The sequence below is a fragment of the Meriones unguiculatus genome, chromosome 7, assembly GCF_030254825.1.
Source record: "Meriones unguiculatus strain TT.TT164.6M chromosome 7, Bangor_MerUng_6.1, whole genome shotgun sequence".
Taxonomy (NCBI): domain Eukaryota; kingdom Metazoa; phylum Chordata; class Mammalia; order Rodentia; family Muridae; genus Meriones; species Meriones unguiculatus.
In genome coordinates this window covers 73,427,846-73,450,427 of record NC_083355.1, presented here as the reverse complement: position 1 = coordinate 73,450,427, position 22,582 = coordinate 73,427,846, and the positions used below count along the sequence as shown (strand labels likewise).

The 22,582-nt window shown below is 39.8% G+C and overlaps 1 protein-coding gene across 1 annotated transcript; it reads left to right on the top strand.

The window, feature by feature from the left end:
- Positions 1-16,257: 16,257 nt before the first annotated feature.
- Positions 16,258-17,264, top strand: Rpl10l (ribosomal protein L10 like). The gene has a single exon (XM_021661984.2). The coding sequence runs from the start codon at positions 16,301-16,303 to the stop codon at positions 16,943-16,945; it is 645 nt and encodes a 214-aa protein (XP_021517659.1). The 5' UTR covers positions 16,258-16,300; the 3' UTR covers positions 16,946-17,264.
- Positions 17,265-22,582: the final 5,318 nt, after the last annotated feature.

Below are 22,582 nucleotides of genomic sequence, written 5' to 3'. Positions count from 1 at the left end.
TGTGACACCAATTAACTGTTTTACAACTATTTATTTCAATTATTCTGTCACTCACAGAGTTGATCCGAGTACTATGTAAATTTTGATGGGACTGGAGAGATGGCACAGAGCTCACAATGCTCTTTCAGATGACCAGAATTCAGTTCCCACCACCCTTGTCTAGCTTACAACCCTTTTTTTTTTTTAACTCCAGCTGCAGAGAATCTAAAGCCCTCTTCCGGCCTTTGCAGGCACCTACGTGTACAAACGCAGAAATAAACCACATACATACAAGCACGCAAACACATTCTCACACACACACACACAAATAGATAACCATATCCTTTGAAAACAATGTTTTATGAAAAAATAGTTTGAAATTCTTGGCTATTTGTTTTCAAAATTAGTAAGGGTCAGTGTAAAGAATGACTAAGACTTGATTAGCAGTATTATTTCATACTATAATTACAGATTAATAAGTCATTTGCTTAATATTATATACTAAAATATTCAATTTTATGCTATTTTTTTTTAATTACTTAAAACAAAGCTCAAAGCAGAGATGATTATATTTATTCTTTGGTGGGAAGATTAAACCTGAATAAAAATAGATTTCTTTAAAACACATTTTCTCTTTTTTTCAAGAAATGTTTATTGCCAGTGTTAGATATTTCAAAAGAGAGTATACACACTCAAGCCATGGCTGATCATGTGATATACAAATAACAAAGACACTTCACTTCTTCTGTAGTGTAACAACTCTTCAAATACATTTTTTGAAACATTTCCAATGTATACTACCACTGAGCTTCAAAACATTTAAGGGCAACTTACAGTTCAGTCTGCTCAAAGAACTACAGGATAGTGTTGTGGAAACTCACAGGCGGTGCTCTTGTTTAAAACTCTACTTTAATTGGGATGTTTAGGCCTTCTACCTCCCTTCCACCAACTCCCCAGCCTTAAGTAAGAGAGAGTAAGGTTAGTGGGGAGAGGGGCCTAGACCCCTTTACTTCCTCCAGCTATTTAGGGTCACGTGGTTCTTTTAGAGCTCTGTAGCAATCTCTGTCAACCGCTAGCCAACTTCTCCATGCTGCTGTACCCTGAAGCGTGTCTCGATCCACCTTCTCCAAACTGCTACACCATCTCTCATGTCTAGTCTTTCCAAACTGCTACACACCACATGCCAACACCAAACTCCACAGTGAACTCCACGGAACACCACTCAACACCACACAGTCTCTTTCTGGGCTTCATATTTATACTCTCGGTGTTCTAAACCACTCCCCTCTCTGTGCAGCATGTGCAAGGCTGTTACAAGCTGGCAAAGGCCATGCCCTACACATGACAGTTAACAGATGTGGACAAATTAAGTCCCACACTTGAGATTAAAACAAAAGTATTTTGACACAACATACAAAAAACCCAAAACTTCCATTACAACAAAGTGTGTGTGTGTGTGTGTGTGTGTGTGTGTGTGTGTGTGTGTCTGTACAAGTATTCTCTCTCAGTTTTTAAATTTTCACATCCGTGGCAATACTCAGTTTATCTAGGATTTCCTTTATCACCTAAGCTTTTAGCATTATTAAACATTCACGCACTTCTTATAGTAGTCATACTATTTTGGATTTTACATTTTGGTGTACATTCCATTTTGAGTTTATTTGTTTGTTTGTTTGTTTGTTTGTTTGTTTATTCAGCATGTTGTTTGAAGTCTGCCTTCATACCTCAGCATCATTTTTTAAGATGTTTTTCTCCACTGAATTATCTTGACGCTGTTATGAAAATACCAGTATCCTATAAATTCAACGGACATCTTAAAAGCTGCCTTGACATAGAAAACCATGTATTCAGATATATGTACATGTGCGTATGCATGTGCCCACGTAGTCATGTAACTACAAAGTATGGATCCTAGAACTGTCTTTTCTCAATTCCTTAGCAAACAGAATCAGTTTATTCCTGAAAAGGGAGCAAGTACAGCATGTTTGAAACTGGATTTTAAACTCTGGGTCAGTGCTGGGAATCCTGTCATTTTAATACCATTGGCTTCTCTGACCCATGAATGAATTGACTATTTCTTGTTTTCATTTTATCTTTATTTAGAAACAGGACATAAGTTTTTAATTGATTGATTATACTTAGCTCCTATTTCATTTTAATGTAATAAAAGAAGTAGGGAAATACCATTGCTTTCTGAATTTTGCTCTATTCATTGTCTGTGTAAAGAAACATAAGCACCTTTATATATGATTTTACCTCTGAATTTAGATCTGAGTTCTACTGGATTCTTTAACATTTTTTTTTAATTTCCTGTGATTTTCTAAATAGAAGCCAATGTCTACAAGCAAAAGTAATTATACTTCTTCTTTTTTTTTTTTTTTTTTTTTTTTTTTTTTTTTTTTTCCAGTCTGTTTACTTCCCATCTGTCTTGTTAGGGATGAAACCGAAAGCTTCACACACGTGAAGTAAGGGCTCTTCCACTGAGCTGCTCCCTATCTCTGGATGGTTTTCTATGTATTTTATCTTCGCATTTTTTGCCTATTTTTCTGGCTCTTGTTCTACTCTAATGCTAGTAAAAGCAGGAGAGAAAATATGTGCATTTTACATGTATTTTATTTTTTTATTTTTGCCTATTTTTCTGGCTACTGTTCTATTCCAATATTGAGTAAAAGAGAGAAAATATCTTGGTTTTATTTCTGGTCTTAGAAAAATCTTTTTTTTCTTATTAAATATTATGTTAGTTGAATGTTATCCAATATGCTCTTTATCTGTTTTTGTCTAATATTTTTAATGAGAGGGTACTGATTTTGCAAAATACACTTATCATATGTCTGTTGGAATATACTGTTGGTTTCCATTCTTTACTCTTACTTTTCTGTGTTGTAGAAAAATTCATATTTTATTATACTACATAACACGTTCTGTATGTTCCTGGACTTGGTTTACAATGTTTATTGAAGATGTCAATAAAGAATATTCATCTATAATTTTTATTCATTTTGATTTGTAAGTCTGCCTACAAAGGTAACACTGCCAGTAACTGCTGCTTTCAAAGCTATTTTACTAAGGCTGATATGAACATTTGATATAATGTATGATTTGGTTATTTTGGAGAAGATCTTTCCATATTGATCAGACTTATTAAATCAATGATTTTCTTGCCTTGGCCTCCTGACTGCTGAGATTTCAGATTTATACCAGCAGTTAGTATGAATCTAAGAATCAGTCCATTTCTCAACCAGTATTACTTGTTTGATAACAGTTACTCACATGCTGGCATGCACCATTCTTTTGTTGCCTGTTAATCTGCTGTATGCTTTCTTCATTTTTGATACTTCATTTACCTATTTACATGGTTGCTAATTTTCTCCTTCTATAAAATGAAATATGTCCATCTAATGAATAATTATTCATTTCAGCTATTGTATTTTTGACTCTAGGATTTCCACTTATTTAGTCCGTAAATTGTTGACAATTAGGTAGCTGTCCCCAAGTGTCCTTCATACTTTCCTGCCCCTTTTCCCCAATAGCTTCTAACTGTTTATGATTAGTCTCTATTTGACAAGTATGATCCCACTTTTCTTTTTGGTTCTTTTGATACTATTTTCTTTAGTCACTAAACAGATTTTTAATTGTGTCATTAAATCCCTATTGATAAGATCAACATCTAGGCTTCTTTAGTAAAAAATTCTTTTAACATCTTTTGTTCCTTGGTCTGTGAGCGATAGTGACCATTTTTTTTTTCAGCTTTCAATTATTGTTGTTGTTGTTGAAAACGATATATTTAAAATGATGTTATACAGTAATTTTTAAATGTAGCGCTATCTCTACATCTGGTGTTGCTGGTATTTGCTGCTCATAGTTTTTGCTGTTGCTGCTGATGATTTTGATTAATGGCATCCTCGAGATAATCTGAGTGTGCATGAGGGTGTGGTCTGTACAAGTGTGCAGATGTATGCACAAGAGGGCCTTTGCATGATCAGGTGTCTTCATCTATGGTGCTCTACCTATTGCCTTAATGCAGGGTCTCTGACTGAACTGGAAACTGGTTGTTTGAATTAGGACAGTGAGCTGGACAGTGAGCTTTCAGCTTCTGTTTGTCTCTATTCCTCAAAGCTGGGGTAATGGGTATGAGCAGCCATGCCTAAACTTCCTTTATGTGGATGCTTGGGAATTGAAGGCAGGTCCTCCCGCTTATCTAGTAAGCACACTTAAGCTCCCTCCAACCCTGGTCACATTCTGATTCCCTTAGTAACTCTTTTAATAATGTATTTTTTTATTATATGTGTTCATTGAAGTTTATATTATTGGAGAAGATAGAAACTTCCTTATTTATTCCATACAAGTATGCTTTCTACTCTTGGTGGCACGGTTCCATTTGTGCATTTGCATATTATGTCAATGACCTATCAGTTTACAACATCGTAGTATGTTCAGTTATTGTTTTCCCAGGACCTCAAACTCAGCCATAGAGAAAAGATAAGAAGTGCCTTAGGAAGTGATGAGCATATACATAATCATTTAGACTTCTGGGGACAAGTTAGAGATTTTCAAACCTCCTTCAAGATATTTCATTACCAAGATTTGTAAGTTTTCCAGGTTTTTTTTTTTTTGTTTTGTTTTGTTTTTTTTTTGGTTATTTTTCACCCGAGGCACATTCAAGATTAAATAGCTGCCCCTGACTGTTTGCAACAAAATGACAAATGAGGCTTTTCCTACTTAGTCAGTTTTGAAAGCAAACAACAGTCCTACATATAAGGGTTTGAGTGGAGGGCCTAACATGAGAAACTTAAAATTTTACAGAGATGGAGCTTTGGGAAGATGCCATCTTTACCTAACCTGCCCTCTAGTGGTGGTGTGACTCCTGGTGTTCATAGAGGAGAAAACAGGAATAGCGCAGTTTATCTACAAGACTCACTCTTCATGAGGAAAAACAAATACTCTAGAACAATTCAGAAATACCTGATTTCAAACCCAGGGCCTGTGTGTGCTAGGCAAGCCACCTGCCCCCAAGACTGTATCCTATCCCTCAAAGAACTGAGTGTGGAAATTGCTCCAGGTGAGATTACAGACAGAAGCAATTGCACAGTGAGTGAGGACCCTTCAGGCTGTTTTCAGTAACCATCTGCTGAACTACAAGAAAATCCCTGACCAAAGATGAGCCTATTAATCTTCAGGAGAGTTAGTAATGATAGCTATGGATTGTTTTATTGCAGAGGTCCTGATTGGCAGTAACAGATTACTGGCACAGATTTGTATACTGAATTTGGAGTCTATGAATACAAACTCTTGTGGTACTGGCTTTAAGTGAAGAGGTTTAAAAGACTTTCGGAGCTGATGGAAATCTGAAAAGAACTAGGAAAGATTTTGTAGTTACTGAAAATCTGAAAAAAGATTATGAGAATTTAGAGGTAAGAAAGACACTGGTATGCCCTGACAGAAGGTTGAACATTGGTGTCTGCAATAGAATAGAAAATATGTTTAATGAAGTAGACATCTAGTGAAAGAGATTTCAAGCAAAGTGCTGGAGATGCCACCTGGATTCTTCTAGTTGGTTGTAATAAAATGAGGAGAGAGATTAGTTAATGAACAGATGGTTAAATATAAAAGAACCCAAATTAGCATATTTCAAAAATAAAACTGCTCTTCCTTTCCAGATTTTCCAAATAGAAAACAATTTTCTAAATCAGAAATAACTTCCAGGCAAAGATCAAATTCCAAGCACTGTCAGTAAAAAATAGGGCTAAGACAGTGTGACTGCTGAGCCCTTTGTTAAGACTTTACAAAGTATTAGCTCATTGTTCAGACGCTTTCCAAAGCTTAAGGATTTGCCTTACTGATCTAAATTAAATACTGTGTTTTCTAAAAAATTTAACCATACACACCCAAGGAATCTAAGGTAGAGAATAGTCTTCAAAGATTGGAGATTAGATTTTTGCAAATAAGCCCAAAGACACAACCCACAGGGTGGAAGGACCACCCTGCTGGACTATAGGACACAAGAGAATGTAAAGAAACAAAACAGGTCTTTGTGCACCTGGCCTTCAGTGAGTACAAAGCAGCATTAAATATACTCAGGTATAAGCACAAGCCACTTTTGGCAGAAAATTAAAGACTATTTAGAGGGTAGATCTAAGTGCAGAAGCCATGATAAAAATATGCAGAAGATTATGCCCATGAAGCACGACTGAGACACACAAAGAAGCTAGCAACATGCTTGTGGACACTTGTGCATCTCTGAAGATAGTGTGTACAGCTTTTAGCTTTCCTTCAATGTCTAGGTTGTCTCTTGTCATGCTACATGTTAGAAATTTGGGGCCAGATAGGATTCTTCGTGCACAAATCTTAATACTGACTGAAAGAAAACTTTATACTTGCAGTTGATTTAGACTATAAACAACTGTACTTTAAACCTGAACCTAACTTCACTATCGATGGATAAATGCATGTATGGAGAATTTTATTAAGTGTATTTTACGTCTTTGAGAAATGAGAATTGTTTGTGTCTAGATACAAGTTGTGGTGGTATATAAAAATCTGTCTACCAACCTTCAAATTTGATTATGTTTTAATGTGATTAAACTTTGATTATGTTTCTATGTGAAATAGAGTCGAGTTCCCATTTCTTCAACATGCATTGACACTAATAATTCATACATGGTAATAACACTCGCTATGATGCCGGATTATCTCTGTAACCAGGGAGCAGAGTCACACACCTGGCTGCCTTTCCTGTGATGGCTACTTCAAGGAAGCCAGTCACCACACCTGGGGCACAGTGAAGAGGCATGTGTCACTATGACTGGCAATATCAGTCAAAATCCACCTGCCATCATTAACTGGTAAATATGTAAAGGTTACAGTTCAAGATGATGTCAGGTGCAGACACCATCCTGTTGTGATATCATGAACCCTTCCTTCACACTTCCATTGAAAGCATACAGCAACAGTAATTTGGGGGTCAGTCTAGAGGGAAATTATTGCATCATGCATTTAATTTTATTTTAATAAAGTATGCTCATGTGATAAGAAGTGTTGTCAATGGATGAATAATTTCCCGTTAGTTGGCCTGATGTAATTTCTTCCAAAAATGTTCTGTCTACTCCCTCTGCTGACTCATCCAGTTCTCCTAAGCACTGGGAAACAAAATAAATGGAAAGAAAAATGATCCACATTCACTATAAAAACAAAATAGATCTTATCGATTTGTGATTTCAAACATTCATTAAATAACAGAATAGTGGGCTGTAAAATAAATGCAATGAAGACGGCAGGAAGTATTTTGCAACCAAGAACCAAAAAGTCAAAACAAATTTCAAATTCTATCAATAGCTTAAATTAATTAAACAAACATTTTAATTGACATTAATAGGCTCTTTGATGATTTTTAAAACACTATAAAATTCAATTAATAGAGAATTAATGAATTTTTGAGCTCATTAGAGAAAAGCATTAACTTTCTGGCTAATGTGACATGAGTACTGACTCCAATGAAGGAAGCACATAACTTGAGAAAGAAGAGTATTAGCAGAATTCCATTTCTAGCCAAAGAGAGGCTGTAATACAGAAAATATCAATCAAAAGGGAAGATGGAGTAGACTGCTGAGACTAAAGTTAAATTGCTTACCGATATATCTCTTTAGAATATGTGCATTTGTCAATTAGATAAGGGAATGTGTGAACAAGGAACAGGAGGCCTATGCAACAGATCTTTACAATGAACAAAAGCAGCTGACTTTGAAGACATGTCAATCATAACCATTATACTTTTTCAATCACTGCCCAGCTCTAAGAATATGAGGTCAAACTCATCACCATGCCACTCCAAAATAATGCTATTACAGAGTGCCCAGCATGAAGTTATTAAGAAATGTAGATGAAAATGATGGTAAGTCATCAGTAGAGTCATCACATCTCATGGAGAAACCAAGCAGGAACCTGATCTCTAAACCATGGTCTACTGTGGAACACCAAATGACTGAATACTGTATAATGACCAAATAATCAAAAATGCAGAACCTTCCTCTGGTGAAGAGAGCATCCGAAGTATGTGCCATTCATAAGGGACTGTAGGTTGTTCGTTATTATTATCATTTTATTTTGAGAATACAACCAGGTTTAGCCCTTTGTGAAAATTTTAAACATGTTATCAAAAACACATGTCCAGAAAACACTATATGAAACTATACTTCCATTTCCTGCCTCCTATTTTTTACTATATTTCTAACACTTCTTAACACAAAGTTTAAGTCCTCAACAGCTGCCTTTGTGTAATATGTAAAGAAGTGCACCTGTCTTACATGGGGCTATCGAACAGAACAGACATATGGAGAAAGATGGGCTGTCAAGACCAAATGTGTGCCTGCCTGCTTTCATGGAATTCCCTGAAAATGATCTGGCCATGCCTGGCCTCAAAAACATCATGTCAGTATGTACCTATTAGGCTCACCCAGGCATGTCGCTTCCACTTTCCTTGAGCAAGAACAGCCACATAGCAGTTCTAGAGGCAGCTAACACTGCATCACATAAGCTGATCGTGTGCTTCTCCATATTTCCATAGTGCAACATCATGCTGGCATTTTAAATGGATGACAGGCTATTCCTATCTAATAAACCAGCAGACACTACATAACAGCAGCAGCTATCAAGCTGTGGGTTGTGACCCCTTTGGGGGATGCGTATCAGATAACATGCATATCGGATATTTACATTAAGATTCATAACAGTAGCAAAATTGCTGTTATGAGGTAATAAAGAAATATTTTTATGGTTGGGGGTCACCACAACATGAGAAACTGTATTGAAGAGTTGCAGTATTAAGGTGGTTGTAACACTACATTAGAGATTTCTCCTCTCTCCCCCAAACTTCCATAATGAAAAGATTATTAAATGAGGTGCCAGCATACTAGTGAACCTTGTAGTATATACTCATTGGTCTCTAAGGTCACAAAATCTGCCAAAGGGACAAAACTGACCCCAACAGTCTTCATTCTGAGATATTAATCATCTCACAAAGTCATCCTGCCTAATTCTTGCTCCTTATCTCCACTTTAAACATGCTGTGTGTGTGCATGTGTGTATGCAGACACACACATCTGTGCATGCACATGTCTGCTGTAGGTCAACGTCAGGTATCTGTTTCAGTTGTTCTCCACCTTATTTTTTAAGCTACATTTTAAGTGTATTTTGTATGTGTGTGTATACATATGGGCCAGGTGTCCTGCAGGATTATCTTCACTCTTCCACTATGTGTATCCCAGGAAATGAATTCATGGTTTCTGCCAGACAGGCTGGCTATTGAGTCCCCAGGATCTACCTGTTTCTGCTTCTTATTTCTCAGAGCTGAGTTACCAATGCATTTTGCCATGCCTGCCTGGCCTTGAAGTAATCCTCATGTTTTTGTAGTATTGTGAGCTAGGCTGGACTGAAGACTGCTCAGAGGCCCTGATGATGAGATGTAGGCATTTTTCTCCTCACCTTAGACACGACTGTACCAGGTAAGGGAAGCTACAAACTGCTGACAGAGCTAGGGTGTGTTGCCCTTCAGGGAACAGGAATTCCACATTTTCCCTGTACGTATGAGGTCAAGTGTTCCAGACACTGAGATGTGAAATACCTTGCATGCCATCCTAGGATGTACCTTGTTAAAGAACTTTGAGATAATCTGAGTTCCCTGGGATTCTCTGATTGATACTTATTCACTGAGTTGTTGTTTTGTTTTTATTTGTTTGTTTGTTTTTGTTCCCGTTTGAGGGGTATAAAAAGAGCTGTGTTGTTAATGAACTCACTGGCTTGGGTCATTAGCCTGGAGCCCTCACAGCATTCTTGTCCACAGCTTCTGACTCTTTCCTTACCCCACCCCACACACTTCTTGTCCTCAGGACCCTGTAGAAACCATGGTACTGTTGGTTAAGGTCTAGTGGCACAGAACAGGCCATGATATATATCATGGCAAGGTAGGTATTGGTGTTCTTTAGGCCCAGGACAAACAGCTCCAGGTTCTCCCAGCACTCCTCAATCCCTTTCTGCTGCTGGGCATGGCTAGCAACTCCACCATCCTCTACCCTGAGCTTTCCAGGGCAGGGGTTTCCCTTCCTCCTCACCATGTAATCTGGACATTTTGGAGCTCTTTTTTTCCCCCCTCTCTCTCTTTTATCCCCTTACATGGTGACCAAGAGCTGCTTCCAGTGAACATACATTTATATACTTTAACTTGCCTTCTATGAGAAGCAGTTCAACAGCCTCTTTTTAGTTGTAGAAAAAGGGAGGAATGTCATAATATAGGCAGCCTGCTTCTGGGTTGCTTAGTAACCTATGATGTCATCACGTGTCACCCACCAGGTGTGTGGCAGACTCAGTTCAGCTGCGCATGCACAGCTATAAAAAGACAACCCGTCACTGTGTCTCTCTCTTGCACTCTCTTACCTTCCTCTCTTCCTCTCCTCTCTTGCTCTCTCCACTTTGCTTTCTCTCCTGGAGGGAAACCACCAGGTCTCTCTATTTTCTTTTTCTTTCTCTCCACCTCCATCCCATAAAGCTCTTTCATATAATATCTGTTGTGTGTGGGCATCATTTTTAAATAAATACTAACAGTATAGGATTTAAGTTTCAGATGTACAGTAGGGGTGCCTGGCCTGATGGAAGAGGAGGGAGAGTCAGGAGAAAACACTGGGCAAGAAGATTCTAAGGAAAGAAGGCCTTTTTTTTTTTTGCAGATGCTTCACTCAGTCTCATTCTCCATCATGTCAATGTGTCAGTGAAATGCTTAGATTTGTTTGGTTTTTGTTTTTGGTTTTTTTTTTTTTTTTTTTTTTTGCTTTTGTTCAATGGAAAAAAATAACAAATCAAGAAATAGGAATAAAAGGCCCAGAGGACTAGGAAGCTGCTTCACTTCTTGAATTACTTTCACTTTATGAGGCCTCAGAGGACAAGGAAGAAGTGTCTTCCTAATGATACAGTCATAAAATCACACAAAAAGACTCTGACCTGCTTGCCTGAGTCAAGTATCCCTCCTCTTTTGTCATATAAGGGATTGTTAGATTCCCAGTTATAGCTTTGGCCTTTCATTTCCAGAAGCTGGGTGAGCCTGAGGCCCCTGACAAAGTATTTTGGACAGAAAAGCCTACTTATTTATCTGGATTAGTACAAGCAAGGCAAGGAATGTCACCTCAGAGTAAGAGGAGGAACAAGGTTGAAGCAGCCAGTGGGTTGGGTCTGGAGAAAATGCCTGCAGGGTAGAGTGAGGGGCTGACTTATATGTTTTACATGACAAAGGTCTAAGATTTTCCCCACCTTCTTTTCTAGACACTGCTGTCCTTCATTTCTACTCCTTGAGTTTTACCAGCTCAAACTTCTAAACCTAATTCCCAGAACTGTCTCTTAGATGCTAATTGGGCTAATGAGCTGCCTCCCTTTCAAGCAGCAGCTCCTGCCAAATCTTCCCCTGTGTCTCTTAAACAAGCAGAAGGGACTCTGGGGAGTGGGATTTGGCACTCTCACCATCAGATGCATGTATGGTTTTTTTCTTAGTAAGTTCTCCAAGTCCTTGCTATGGATCAGACTGGCACCCCGACTCTGGCAGGAAAAATGAGAACAAAAAGGCCTAAGAAATTGACCTAAAAAATTAAAAGCTAGGCCCAGGACACTAAGGTAACTTCTGGCACCATGCCCTATTCTGGAACTGGGCTGATAACTTTCCTTGGTGACTCAGGAAGTTGTGCTTTATCTGTCACCTTCCCCAACACACTTTCTCTCTCATTCTCTCTCACAACACACACACACACACACACACACACACACCCTTATCTTTTCTACATCTCTGAGAGAAACCTCAACTGTGATTATAGCCACTCCCTCAGCTATCTGTGAACTCAGCTTCCTTGAGCTGGGCAAATGTTTATTTTGTATTTTATTTTAATTTGGATAGTTTTTAAGGTTGGCTCTGCTGAGTCTTAATGCTATTGCTGTCTGGTATCTCCAGGACCATTTTCTTCTAACTGAGATGAACGTATTTCTTTTATTTTTTTCTCCTCAGCACTCTTTTATTTTACGCACATATATCTGCATTTGTTTTTCCAAAGCTGAAACTATTGAAAGGACCAAGCCTGACCCCCTTCCCCAAAAGTCATCAGTCCCAGGAACTAAGCCATAGGTCACCAATTACAGGAATAAGAAAACCATAAAATTCCTTTTCAAGGAATAGCCTGGAGGTGACCACAAGCATGAGAAGGTATCTTATCTCAGGGTGGGGCACTCTGTAACAAGCTTGCCCTTGCTGAACATCATCCAATCATGTAACTGCTAAGCTGGGAATTCCAGGTTCTTGCTCAAACCCTAAATAAAAACCCTGCCATGTAGCTGCTCTGAGCTCTCCTCTCTGATCCACTTAAGCCCAAATAAAGCTCTTTGCTCTTGCATACATGGTCTGGCTCCTGGTGGTCTGTGGGGACCTTAAGATCTAGGCATAACACGATGTTGAATAAAGATCAATATATTGTTTCCCTTTCACAATGAAAATTATAAAAATATAGTTCCTACAAATGTTCAAAGTCTTGTTTTATTAAAATGCCTAATGTATGATTAAGCACATAAAGTCAGTTTATATATGATTGTTGTTAAGTTTCAAACCTGGCCTCTTGGTTCGGTTCTCCCAACATCCTTTAGTCCCTATCTGTTACAGGACATTGTAGGCATAAGGTTATTGTGTAATTCAAACACTGATTTCTGTATCCCTTATATTGGTTGCAAGCCTTGTTCTGAGAATCTTTTGTCCCAATATTGTATAAACTCTGCTCCCTAATTGTCTCTGATATGCCAATAAAGCAGTTTGCAGCCAATCGCTGAGCAAGGGAGAGAGTAGGGCTGAACCAACCAGAGAATGAGGAGTTAGAGGAGGAAGTAGATGATTCAGCCACTGGCCAATGTCCTGGAGGAACCAGGAGAGCTCAGCAAAAAAAGACACCAAGTGTAAGTATCTCTGGACTGCAAGTTGGGAGGAAGCCAAATTAGCTTAGAGTGTTAAGAATATTGTAATAACTGCTCAATTATTGTTTTGTGAAGCTTATTATAAAACAAATATAATGAAGTCTCAATTATTTGTGTGATAGCTGGGTTAAGAGAGAAACTGAGAAACAAACACAGTTTTATAAAAATAACTTTAACAGGGTATGCCAGCCCTGCCCTGCCCTCTACCCTGATCTTTCCAGCCCAGGGTCTGGGCTGTCCTTCTTCCAGAGGCTCTTCCCTATAGAATCTAGACATTTTGGTTACCTACCCCCTTTTGTGCTTTTGCTCCTTATAGACCTTTGTCCTCCTGGTTCCCCTCTCTCTTTTACTTCCTGCTCAATCCCACAGTTCTCAGGGTCATTATCACTATAGACTTCCCCAGATTTGTCTGCTTCTGGCTATGCTCTTCCATATATCTATAATAAACTTTCTCCTCTACCATACTTAGAGACAGTCATGTCCTTCCTTTCCATTTTTATTTTTTTCATTCAATTATAGTTTGTTTCTTTACATATGCTTAGAACTTAGAACTTAGAACCAAACTGACTTATATGCAAATGCTCATGAAAACTGTAAGTAGTTAACTTTGCCCAACTTCATTTTGTTCATAGTAAAATTGTATTTAAAATAATAATAATAATAATATTAATAATAATGATAGTTATGGTTAATGGTCTAGAATAATCCTTTAAAATAATTAACATGAATTTTTAAATTAAAAAATTTTTAAACTGTTTTATGAACAAGGTGTACATAATCATACATTTCTGGTCAGAATGTTATCCTTGATTCTTACCCCAATTCTTGTTCTACACCATGGTCCCTATTGTTTAGATAAGAATAACTTGTATCTGTACCTTTAAATGTGTTTTATATATAAGTGAATGTTTACATAAATACAAACATTTTAAGGATTTTTTTACTTCTATAGCCTCTTTAAAAAGTGTCCACTGTTTGTCTGCGGGGCAGAGAGACCTGTAATTGGGGCAGTCACCGAGCAGAGCACAGAGGCTCTCGCGTGGGGCAACCACTGCCAGCTCAGCCGAGCAGGGAGGCCCATGTTTGGGACAAGAAGTGCAGCAGGGCTGAATTTTCACCACTCTCAGGCCCCAGAGACATCCACGGGTGACCTGGATCCAAACTGGCCCAGCTCCCAGGTTGTCCCCTCTTGCCCAGGAAGCCTCATTGTCGATGTTCTCACTTCAGCTGTCCCCCCACCCCACTCACCAGTTTTGGGGTTTTGGATCCTTTGCTCCTCAGATAAAGTGTGAACTGTTCACCGGCATCTTGGACTCCTCCTTGTGTATGTTTTTGATCAGCCATGATTAGTCTATTCATCATACTTTAGTCAATGAGAATATTTTGTGTAAAATTCTTTAATAGCCTCACGCCAACCAGGAACCCTAATTAGTAAAATGGTTGTTGTGATATGTGAGGCTCCTTAACAATCAGGCAAGCCTTATTTTTAATTTTAAAGTTTCATATTCCTGGAATTTATGATTATTCTTCCCAGACTATTCCTCCGTCTAGATCAGGACTCTACATAGAGTCTTAGGGGCTAGTTTCCTCTTTTGCACATTTATCTAAAATGAGACACTGAGTACCACTTAACTCCTCTCATTCTGTAAGGCCAGTATGGAGACAGTATACTGTTTTATCTCCACACGCAGGAACACAGTAAAGTGTGCAGAGCCACCAGAATCAAAATGTTATGAATCTGGGATCACTAAGAGATTCACCATGACCACACATTTTAAAAAGAGGTTTTTTTATTTAGATATTGGTGTCAAGTGTGGGGCCAGAACTACACCTCAGAACACTCCCAAGATGTAGCTCCTAGCCACATCAACCCAAGGCTTATAAAGGCAAAACCCACAATATTACAAAAACGTATTCTGTCTATATGTAAGCAGGGTCTAATTTCAATATATGGCTTGTAGTTGTCCTACTCATCTTTATGGACAGAATAAGCAAATTTAATTACAAAAGAAGAAATAACAGTTAGTCTTATGACCTACTATCTTGCTAGAGCAGCAAGTTTTACAAAATTGGCCCATTTAAGAGTGGCCTTTACCATCTGATTAAAAAGGGAAGTGGCCTGCTGGGGTGAGGCCTATGCAAGTTAGGGGCTTGCTTGCATGCTAGAGGCTATTTTTTTTTCTCTTTGCTCTTTGGTCTCAAGAATAATAACTCTAAACTTTAAATGTAATGGTAACCATCACACAGATAAAAAAAAAAGTTGTGAACTTCTGTGGGAAAATTCTGTATACTCCACAAGTTTTAATAATTGTATCCTAACATGGGTATTCTGTAAAACTTAAGATGCCAAAAGTTACTATATAAAGCATATTTGTTCTTCTTCATTAAAGAAAAAGAATTATCAGGATAAATTCACACTGGGGGAATTTGGTTACTGAAGACGTGTTTGTTAAATAACATAAAGGAATAAAAAGTAAACTAAAGATCTGGAAAATGCAAACCCTGTTTGTAAATTATAACTGCTCTTTCTATATTATCTTCTGGTCCATGTCTTAATAATCTCACAAACTTCAAACATCGGGATCAAAAAGATTAAACTCATCAGTTAAGTAAAAAGATTGCTTAGAACAGATTCTTTACACTTTGTAGCTGCTTTAACATCAGAAAACACCTTACATTAGAACATTCAATTATCATTTTAATCAATTTTGTAGATGCCATTTTAAGAAAAAAAGAATCATTTCCTTAGGCCACCTAAGATTCATATTTTAGCCTGGCGTGGTGGCATAAGCCTTTAATCCCAGCACTAGGGGAGGCAGAGAGGCAGGCTGATTTTTGTGAGTTTGAGGCCAGCCTGGTCTACAAAGGGAGCCCAGGGCAGCCAAGGGTACACAGAGAAATCTTGTCTCAAAAAGAAAAGCAAACAAAGAAACAAAAAGTCGCATATTTTAAAGCCATTACTATGCAATACTTTAAATACTTTTAAAAAACCGTCTTCATCCATTCATCACCCCTCCATCCTCTCAGCCTCTGGGCCTTACAGAGTGATCATGACAAGCCATCCACACAGACGAAGCAAGGAAGCTGCTTATCTAATTTTCAGAAAAAGGGCAACTAAGGAGCCCTAACGTGAAGCTGGCCCAGGGCTTTCTTTGGTCTGGAACACCAACGAGAAGCCTCCCAGGCCTAGAGCGACCCGGGGTCTGGTGGGAAGGTCTATCTTCAAGCCTTCCTGAGGACTCTATGGTGCCCGCAAGGCTTGCTGGGTAACAGACAGCGGCCGTCCTCCATTTTGCTGCCGTCGGTGGGCACGCAGGCCGGAGATCCCGCCGTCACCATGGGCCGTCGCCCCGCTCGCTGTTACCGGTACTGTAAGAACAAGCCGTACCCCAAGTCTCGCTTCTGCCGGGGGGTCCCCGATGCGAAGATCCGCATCTTTGACCTGGGTCGGAAGAAGGCGAAGGTGGACGAGTTCCCGCTCTGTGGCCACATGGTGTCCGACGAGTACGAGCAGCTCTCCTCGGAAGCCCTGGAGGCCGCCCGCATCTGCGCCAACAAGTACATGGTGAAGAGCTGCGGCAAGGACGGCTTCCACATCCGAGTGCGGCTGCACCCCTTCCACGTCATCCGCATCAACAAGATGCTGTCCTGCGCGGGCGCCGACAGGCTCCAGACCGGCATGCGAGGGGCCTTTGGGAAGCCTCAAGGCACCGTGGCGAGGGTCCACATCGGCCAGGTCATCATGTCCATCCGCACCAAGCTGCAGAACAAGGAGCACGTGATCGAGGCCCTCCGCAGGGCCAAGTTCAAGTTCCCCGGCCGCCAGAAGATCCACATCTCCAAGAAGTGGGGCTTCACCAAGTTCAACGCAGATGAATTTGAAGACAAAGTGGCGGCCAGGCGTCTCATCCCAGACGGCTGCGGGGTCAAGTACATCCCCGAACGTGGCCCCCTGGACAAGTGGCGGGCCCTGCATTCCTGAGGGCTCTGCTGGAAGAGAAGAAGTATTAATGACGGTTATAGTTTGAAAATGTTAATTACGTTTGTAGACTAGAGAATGTTAAGTTGCGTATTATAGAACATTACGATGGGAAGTACCTGCCTTAAAGAAAAAGAAAACTGCAGTTTGTGCAGAGAGCATGTTCTATTTTGACCCGTGTACTTTAAATTTTCAAGAGGATACTGCAGTATAGCAGACATTTAGTGAAGGCATAAACGACACTCTTTCTTGGATTAAGAATGTCTGGAGTTGGAAGATGTGTGTGAAAAGCCTTGTTCATAGAAAATAAACATGAAAATTATGTTTCAAGTGTAGCCTCTTTAAAACTGGCTTATTTCTAAATTTGGTTGTTTTGCTATATACTTGTCAATATTATTTTTAGAATTACCTGTAGCTTCAGGTTATCAATCTTAGAACAGTTGGTGTACTGCAAAAGAATTTTCTAGACAAGCCTTACATTGTCTTGCACTCAGGAGACAACGATCCAATCTTTTTTTCATCACAGAAAGGTTATAGGTGACAACAGAGTTCATATTGCTTGTATTTAGGTCCCAGTAGAAACAACAAAGAAGAGAAAATGACACTAAATCAGCCATCTGCTCTGAGGGTGCCTTGGAGAGCATTTGTAATCTGTTGCTGTTTGCCCTGTATTAGAATTATATTGATCTCACGGGTGATTTTTATTTTAGAAACAGTATAACCAAAAATTACTGGGTTTGTACTGTTTTTGTTGTTACCTCGCCTCTTCTTTGATTTAAAACTTCTGAATCTTAATCCTGGAAATAGAGTCTTCGGTTTTCTCAACTAATGGTGCAGTTTCAGAGGAAGCAAGAAAAGGAGGAGTACACGTAAATTTATGTAAATTATTTTCCAGTCAAAAGATACATCTGACTTTTCCCTGTAAGTTTCTTGTGTGTTTTTATTATACGTAGTTGCTATTTTAAGCAATGACAACACTCGGGTAGATAATTCTCAACAAATAACAACATGAATTCCGTAAAAAGGCTCCTCAACCTACGTATTTTCCTGTTTCATTTAATGCTCTGAGAACTCTTGAAATTGTCTAGGAAATTAAGTCATGCGCAGTTAAAATAACATTGACTTTAACCAGATATTTTTACTCCAGCATGCAATCCTTTTTTAATTCTGACATACTGTCTCAAAAAACAAAATTGCCTTAAAAATACGAAAAAAGACACAATCTCTTCCTTAGCTATATATTACCATAGCTATAAAATTTTCTCTCTTCACCCTTATTTTTGGTTTTAAAACTCTCAAACATGGAAGATTTAAAAATAATTTTGATACTTGGAATTCTGCTTTTAATTATATAAGAAGACAGTTATGGATAATCATCATTTTCTTTTTGTGGGGAGATTTTTCTCAAGCTCGGTGGTAATATTTATGCATACCAATGTGTGAAAAGGACAAAGGGATAAGCTCAGTGATAGTGCAGCATATTCAAGGCTCCATCTAGGTTGATTTGTTAGCATCACAAAAGAAATCTAAAAGACTAGCAGATAGGAAAACAAAAGATTTTACGTCATGTTAAAAACAGCTGAGTAGGTGTCAGAAGGTTCAGAGGAGAGCGCTTTGTACAGTATGGGTGTGTGCGTGTATGTATGTAGCACATGTTTACATACTTTAAAATTAGAAATCTGCCTTGGGTATTGTACCTTCATTTTTTTTTTTTTTCATTGTGTATGGAGCTCACCAGTTCCTATTAGTTTAGCCAGCTAGTTTGCCTTGAGTACTGAAGTCAGGCTGCTACCATACCTGCTATTTTTTTTAATTTTTAAAAATTAATTTAGTTAATCTCTTTACATCCTAGTTGTAGCCCCTCCCTTCCGTTCTCCCAGATTCTCCCTTCCTCCCTGTCTCCCCTCCCTTACCCCTCAGAAAAGGGGAGCCTCCACTTCCACTTAGTAACCCACTCCAGCACATCAGGTTGAATTAGGACTGAGCACATCCTTTTCCATGGTGGCCTGGCAAGCCTGGCAGTGCAGCCCCACAAGAGGGAAGTCATCGAAAGCATGCAACAGATTCCATGTCAGAGACAGACTCCTGCTCCCCTTACTAGGGAATTCCACATGAAGACCAATCCACCCATCAGGTACATTTGTGTAGGGGGCCTAGGTCCAGTCTATGTATGGTCCTTGGTTGGTGCTTCAGTCTCACAGGTTCCTCTGGGCCCTGGTTAGTTGGTTCTTTTGGTCTTCTTGTGGCACTTCTGTCATCTCCAGGTTCTTCTATCCTTAACCCCCACCCCCACCTCTTCCACAAGGCTCCCTGCACTCTGACTAATGTTTGCCTATGAGTCTCAGTATCTGCTTCAATCCATTGCTGGGTGGAGCCTCTCAGAGGACAGCTATGCTAGGCTCCCTTCTGCAAACATAGTAGAATGTCCTTAATAGTGGCATTGCTGGGTGGAGCCTCTCAGAGGACAGCCACACTGTGTTCCCTTCTGCAAGCATAGCAAGAGTGTCCTTAATAGTGTCAGGGGTTGGCTTTTTCCCTGTGAGTAGGTATCAGGTTGGGCCATGCATTGGTTGGACATTCCCTCCATCTCTGCCAGGAGAGGGCACCAGATCTCTTTATAGTTGGTTGTGAGCCACCATGTGGTTACTGGGAATTTAACTCAGGCCCTCTGAAAGAGCAAACAGTGCCTAAATCACTGAGCCACCTTTCCAGCCAGTTTCTGTCATTTTTCATTTATTCTTCTCTCTGAGGGTTAGTATTTAAGGGCTGAATAATAAAATCCATCTACTCTGCATTATCCTACATTTGGAAGGAGGGTGAAAGGGACACAGTATGATGGATGTCAGATCGTGACTCCTCTTAAAATGTCATTGGGTATCCGAATACTCAGCCAGCTTAGGTGTGTAGTCCACACTTCTGATGTGCTGTCTCTTGCACTTGCTTGTGGAAGAGGTAGCATCCTTTATGCGGAAGTTTGGTTCTTACAAGAACAATTTTGCTCTTCATTTCTGATGGGATAGAGACAGGACATAGCCTATCATAAAGTGGTAAATTTAGGCTCCTGTCTGCAAGCGCAGAGCATCAATAGTGTCGGGCTGGCTCCCTACCATGGGGTGGGTCTCAGGTTGGACCAGTTGTTGGTTGGACATTCCCTCAATTTTTGTTCTCTCTCTATCCCTCCACTTCTTGTAGGCAGGGTAATTTTTGGATCACAGGCTTTTGTCAGTGAGTTGTTCTCTTTCCACTCTATGCCTGGCTAGGTGGTGGACACTTCTGTCTTCTTCCCCCCTCCCCCCCAACCCCCTTAGGAGTCTCAGCTAGAGTCACACCCATATCCTTCCAGGTGCCTACCCTGACTGAGGCCTCCAGCTTGACAAAGAGGTGGCCCCTTTGTTTACCTTCTTGTTCCCAGTCCTCTCACTTTCCACCTCAATTCTCCCCATATCTGACCCCTACTCTTGTTTCCCTCCCCATTCTATCTCCTGCCCAGTTCCTTCACTTCATACACTTTTTCTATTTCCTCTTCTGAGTAACATTCTGGCATCCTGCCTTGGACACTCCTTGTCACTTAGTTTATTTGGGTCTATGGATTGTAGTATAGTTACCCTGTGCTATAGGTCTAATAGCTGCTTATAAGTGAATACATACCATGTACATCTTTCTGGTCTGGGTTACCTCATTTAGGATGATATTTTCTAGTCCATTTGCCTGCAAATTTCATAATGTCCTTGTTTTTCATAGCAAGTTGAATGTCATCTGGATGCTCCAGACAGCAACAGACCAAGACAGATGCTGGGACTTGCAGCCAAGCATGGGGGAGAGCTCAGGAGGTCCTGTGTAAGTGTTGGGGAAATTATGGAAGGACTTGCAAGGGACAGGGACCTCACAAAAAGGTCAACAGAGACAACTAACCAAGACACCAACTAAGGAGCATGCATGGTCTGGAACTAGACCCCATGCACATATGTAGACGACAGCAGTGTGGTCTTCATGTGGATTACCTGGTGAGTGGAGTAGTGTGGGCTGTTTCCAACATGGATTCTATTGCCTGCTTTTGGATCACTTCTCCCTGGCAGGGTTGGCTCGCCTGGCTCAGGGGATGAGGATATGCTCAGTTCTGATGTGACTTGATGTGCGACTTGCTGGGAAGGGTAGATATGGGAGGTGGAGCTCCCCTTATCAGGGGGAAATGGGAAGTGAAAGGGGAAGGAGAAGAAGGGTAGTACTGGAAGGAGAGTAGAGAGAGGGGACATGTTTAGGATGTAAGGTAAGTAAACTGAATTTTTTTTTTAAATTAAAAAGTGGAAATTTTATTTTAACTGAAAGTTTGAACCACAAATTGAAATAAAACAAATTAAATCAACAGAAAATATTTGATTCTGGTGGAGGTCAGAAAAGATGGGCAGAATCTAGAGTTTGGCCATCACTATTTTCTTTTATTGTTTTCCCTCTGTAAATGATAATAAAATAAAATAAAATAAAATAGAATAAAAGAAAACCTACAAATTGGAATATGATAAAACAAGCAAACAAGAAAAAGTGCCAGAGAAGTGCATATTGATGCAAAGATTTGGGCACTGGAATCCCATAAAAACCCCAAACTTGGTGCTGTGGTGTATATGCATAGGACCTGTAAAGTTAGCAAAGAACAAAAAATTCCCATTCTTAAGATTATGATACAAAGAACCGCCAAAGATAGCATAGAGTTCTTTTTGTGTTTGCTGTCTCCTGCTGGATATGCCTATCCTTAAAAGCAGTTTCCTCATTGAGACTTCCCTCGTGCAAGTGGTTATTAGTAGGAGACAGCTTCTCAGTTAGGGGTGTGGATATGTGTTCACTTTTCTCAGCTCTAGAACTCCACAGTGCACAGCAGTAAAGGTCCCATGCATATTGCCTTGGTCTCTGTGAGTACATACGTGCATCCGTCCTGCTAATTTAGAGGGCATTGTGTCTTTGGTGTCATCCATTTCCTCTGGCTCTTATATTCTTTCCACCCCTTTTCCAGAAGGTTCCCCAAGTCCTCTGGGCTGGTATTTGATAAGAATCATCCCACTTAGGGCTGAATGTTCCAGTATTTCTTACTTTCTGCATATTGTGTGGTTGCGGTTTCCTTGAATAACCCTCTGCAGTAGGCAGTTTCTCTGCTGATGGCTGATCAAGGCACTAATTTATAGGATAAAATCATAAGGAGTTACTTTGCAACATTATTTTAATAGTATTTTAATAGAAGGTTTTAACCTAGGTCCCTGGGCTATCTAGTCTCAGGTCACTCAAGCAGCCTTGGGTGTGGGTTTCATCTTGTAGAGAGAACCTTATTTTAAATCAGACATTGGCTAGTAACTCCCACATGGCTTGTGCCATTATTCCACCAGTGTATCTTTCATTCTTTCATGCAGGTCACTTTTAGATCAAAGTGTTTGTAGCTGGATTGGTAGCATGCAGAGTATCTTCTGTTACTATGAATCTGTAAGAGTGAAGGGTTATAGGTTGGACCCAGTTCGACTTCTCTATGTTCAGTGAGTTGTGTAGTTGTAATCTTCAGTAGTAGAGTTTTACCTTCAGTTTGTGGAGAACTCCCAATAGCCTCTACAGTAGCCTGGGTTGTTTCTGGGGTTCCATGGATTCCCTTTGGCCAACAAC

What these genes read in the sequence shown, in the direction of transcription:
- Rpl10l (XM_021661984.2), top strand. Translation starts at nt 16,301, where the DNA reads ATGGGCCGTCGCCCCGCTCGCTGTTACCGGTACTGTAAGAACAAGCCG.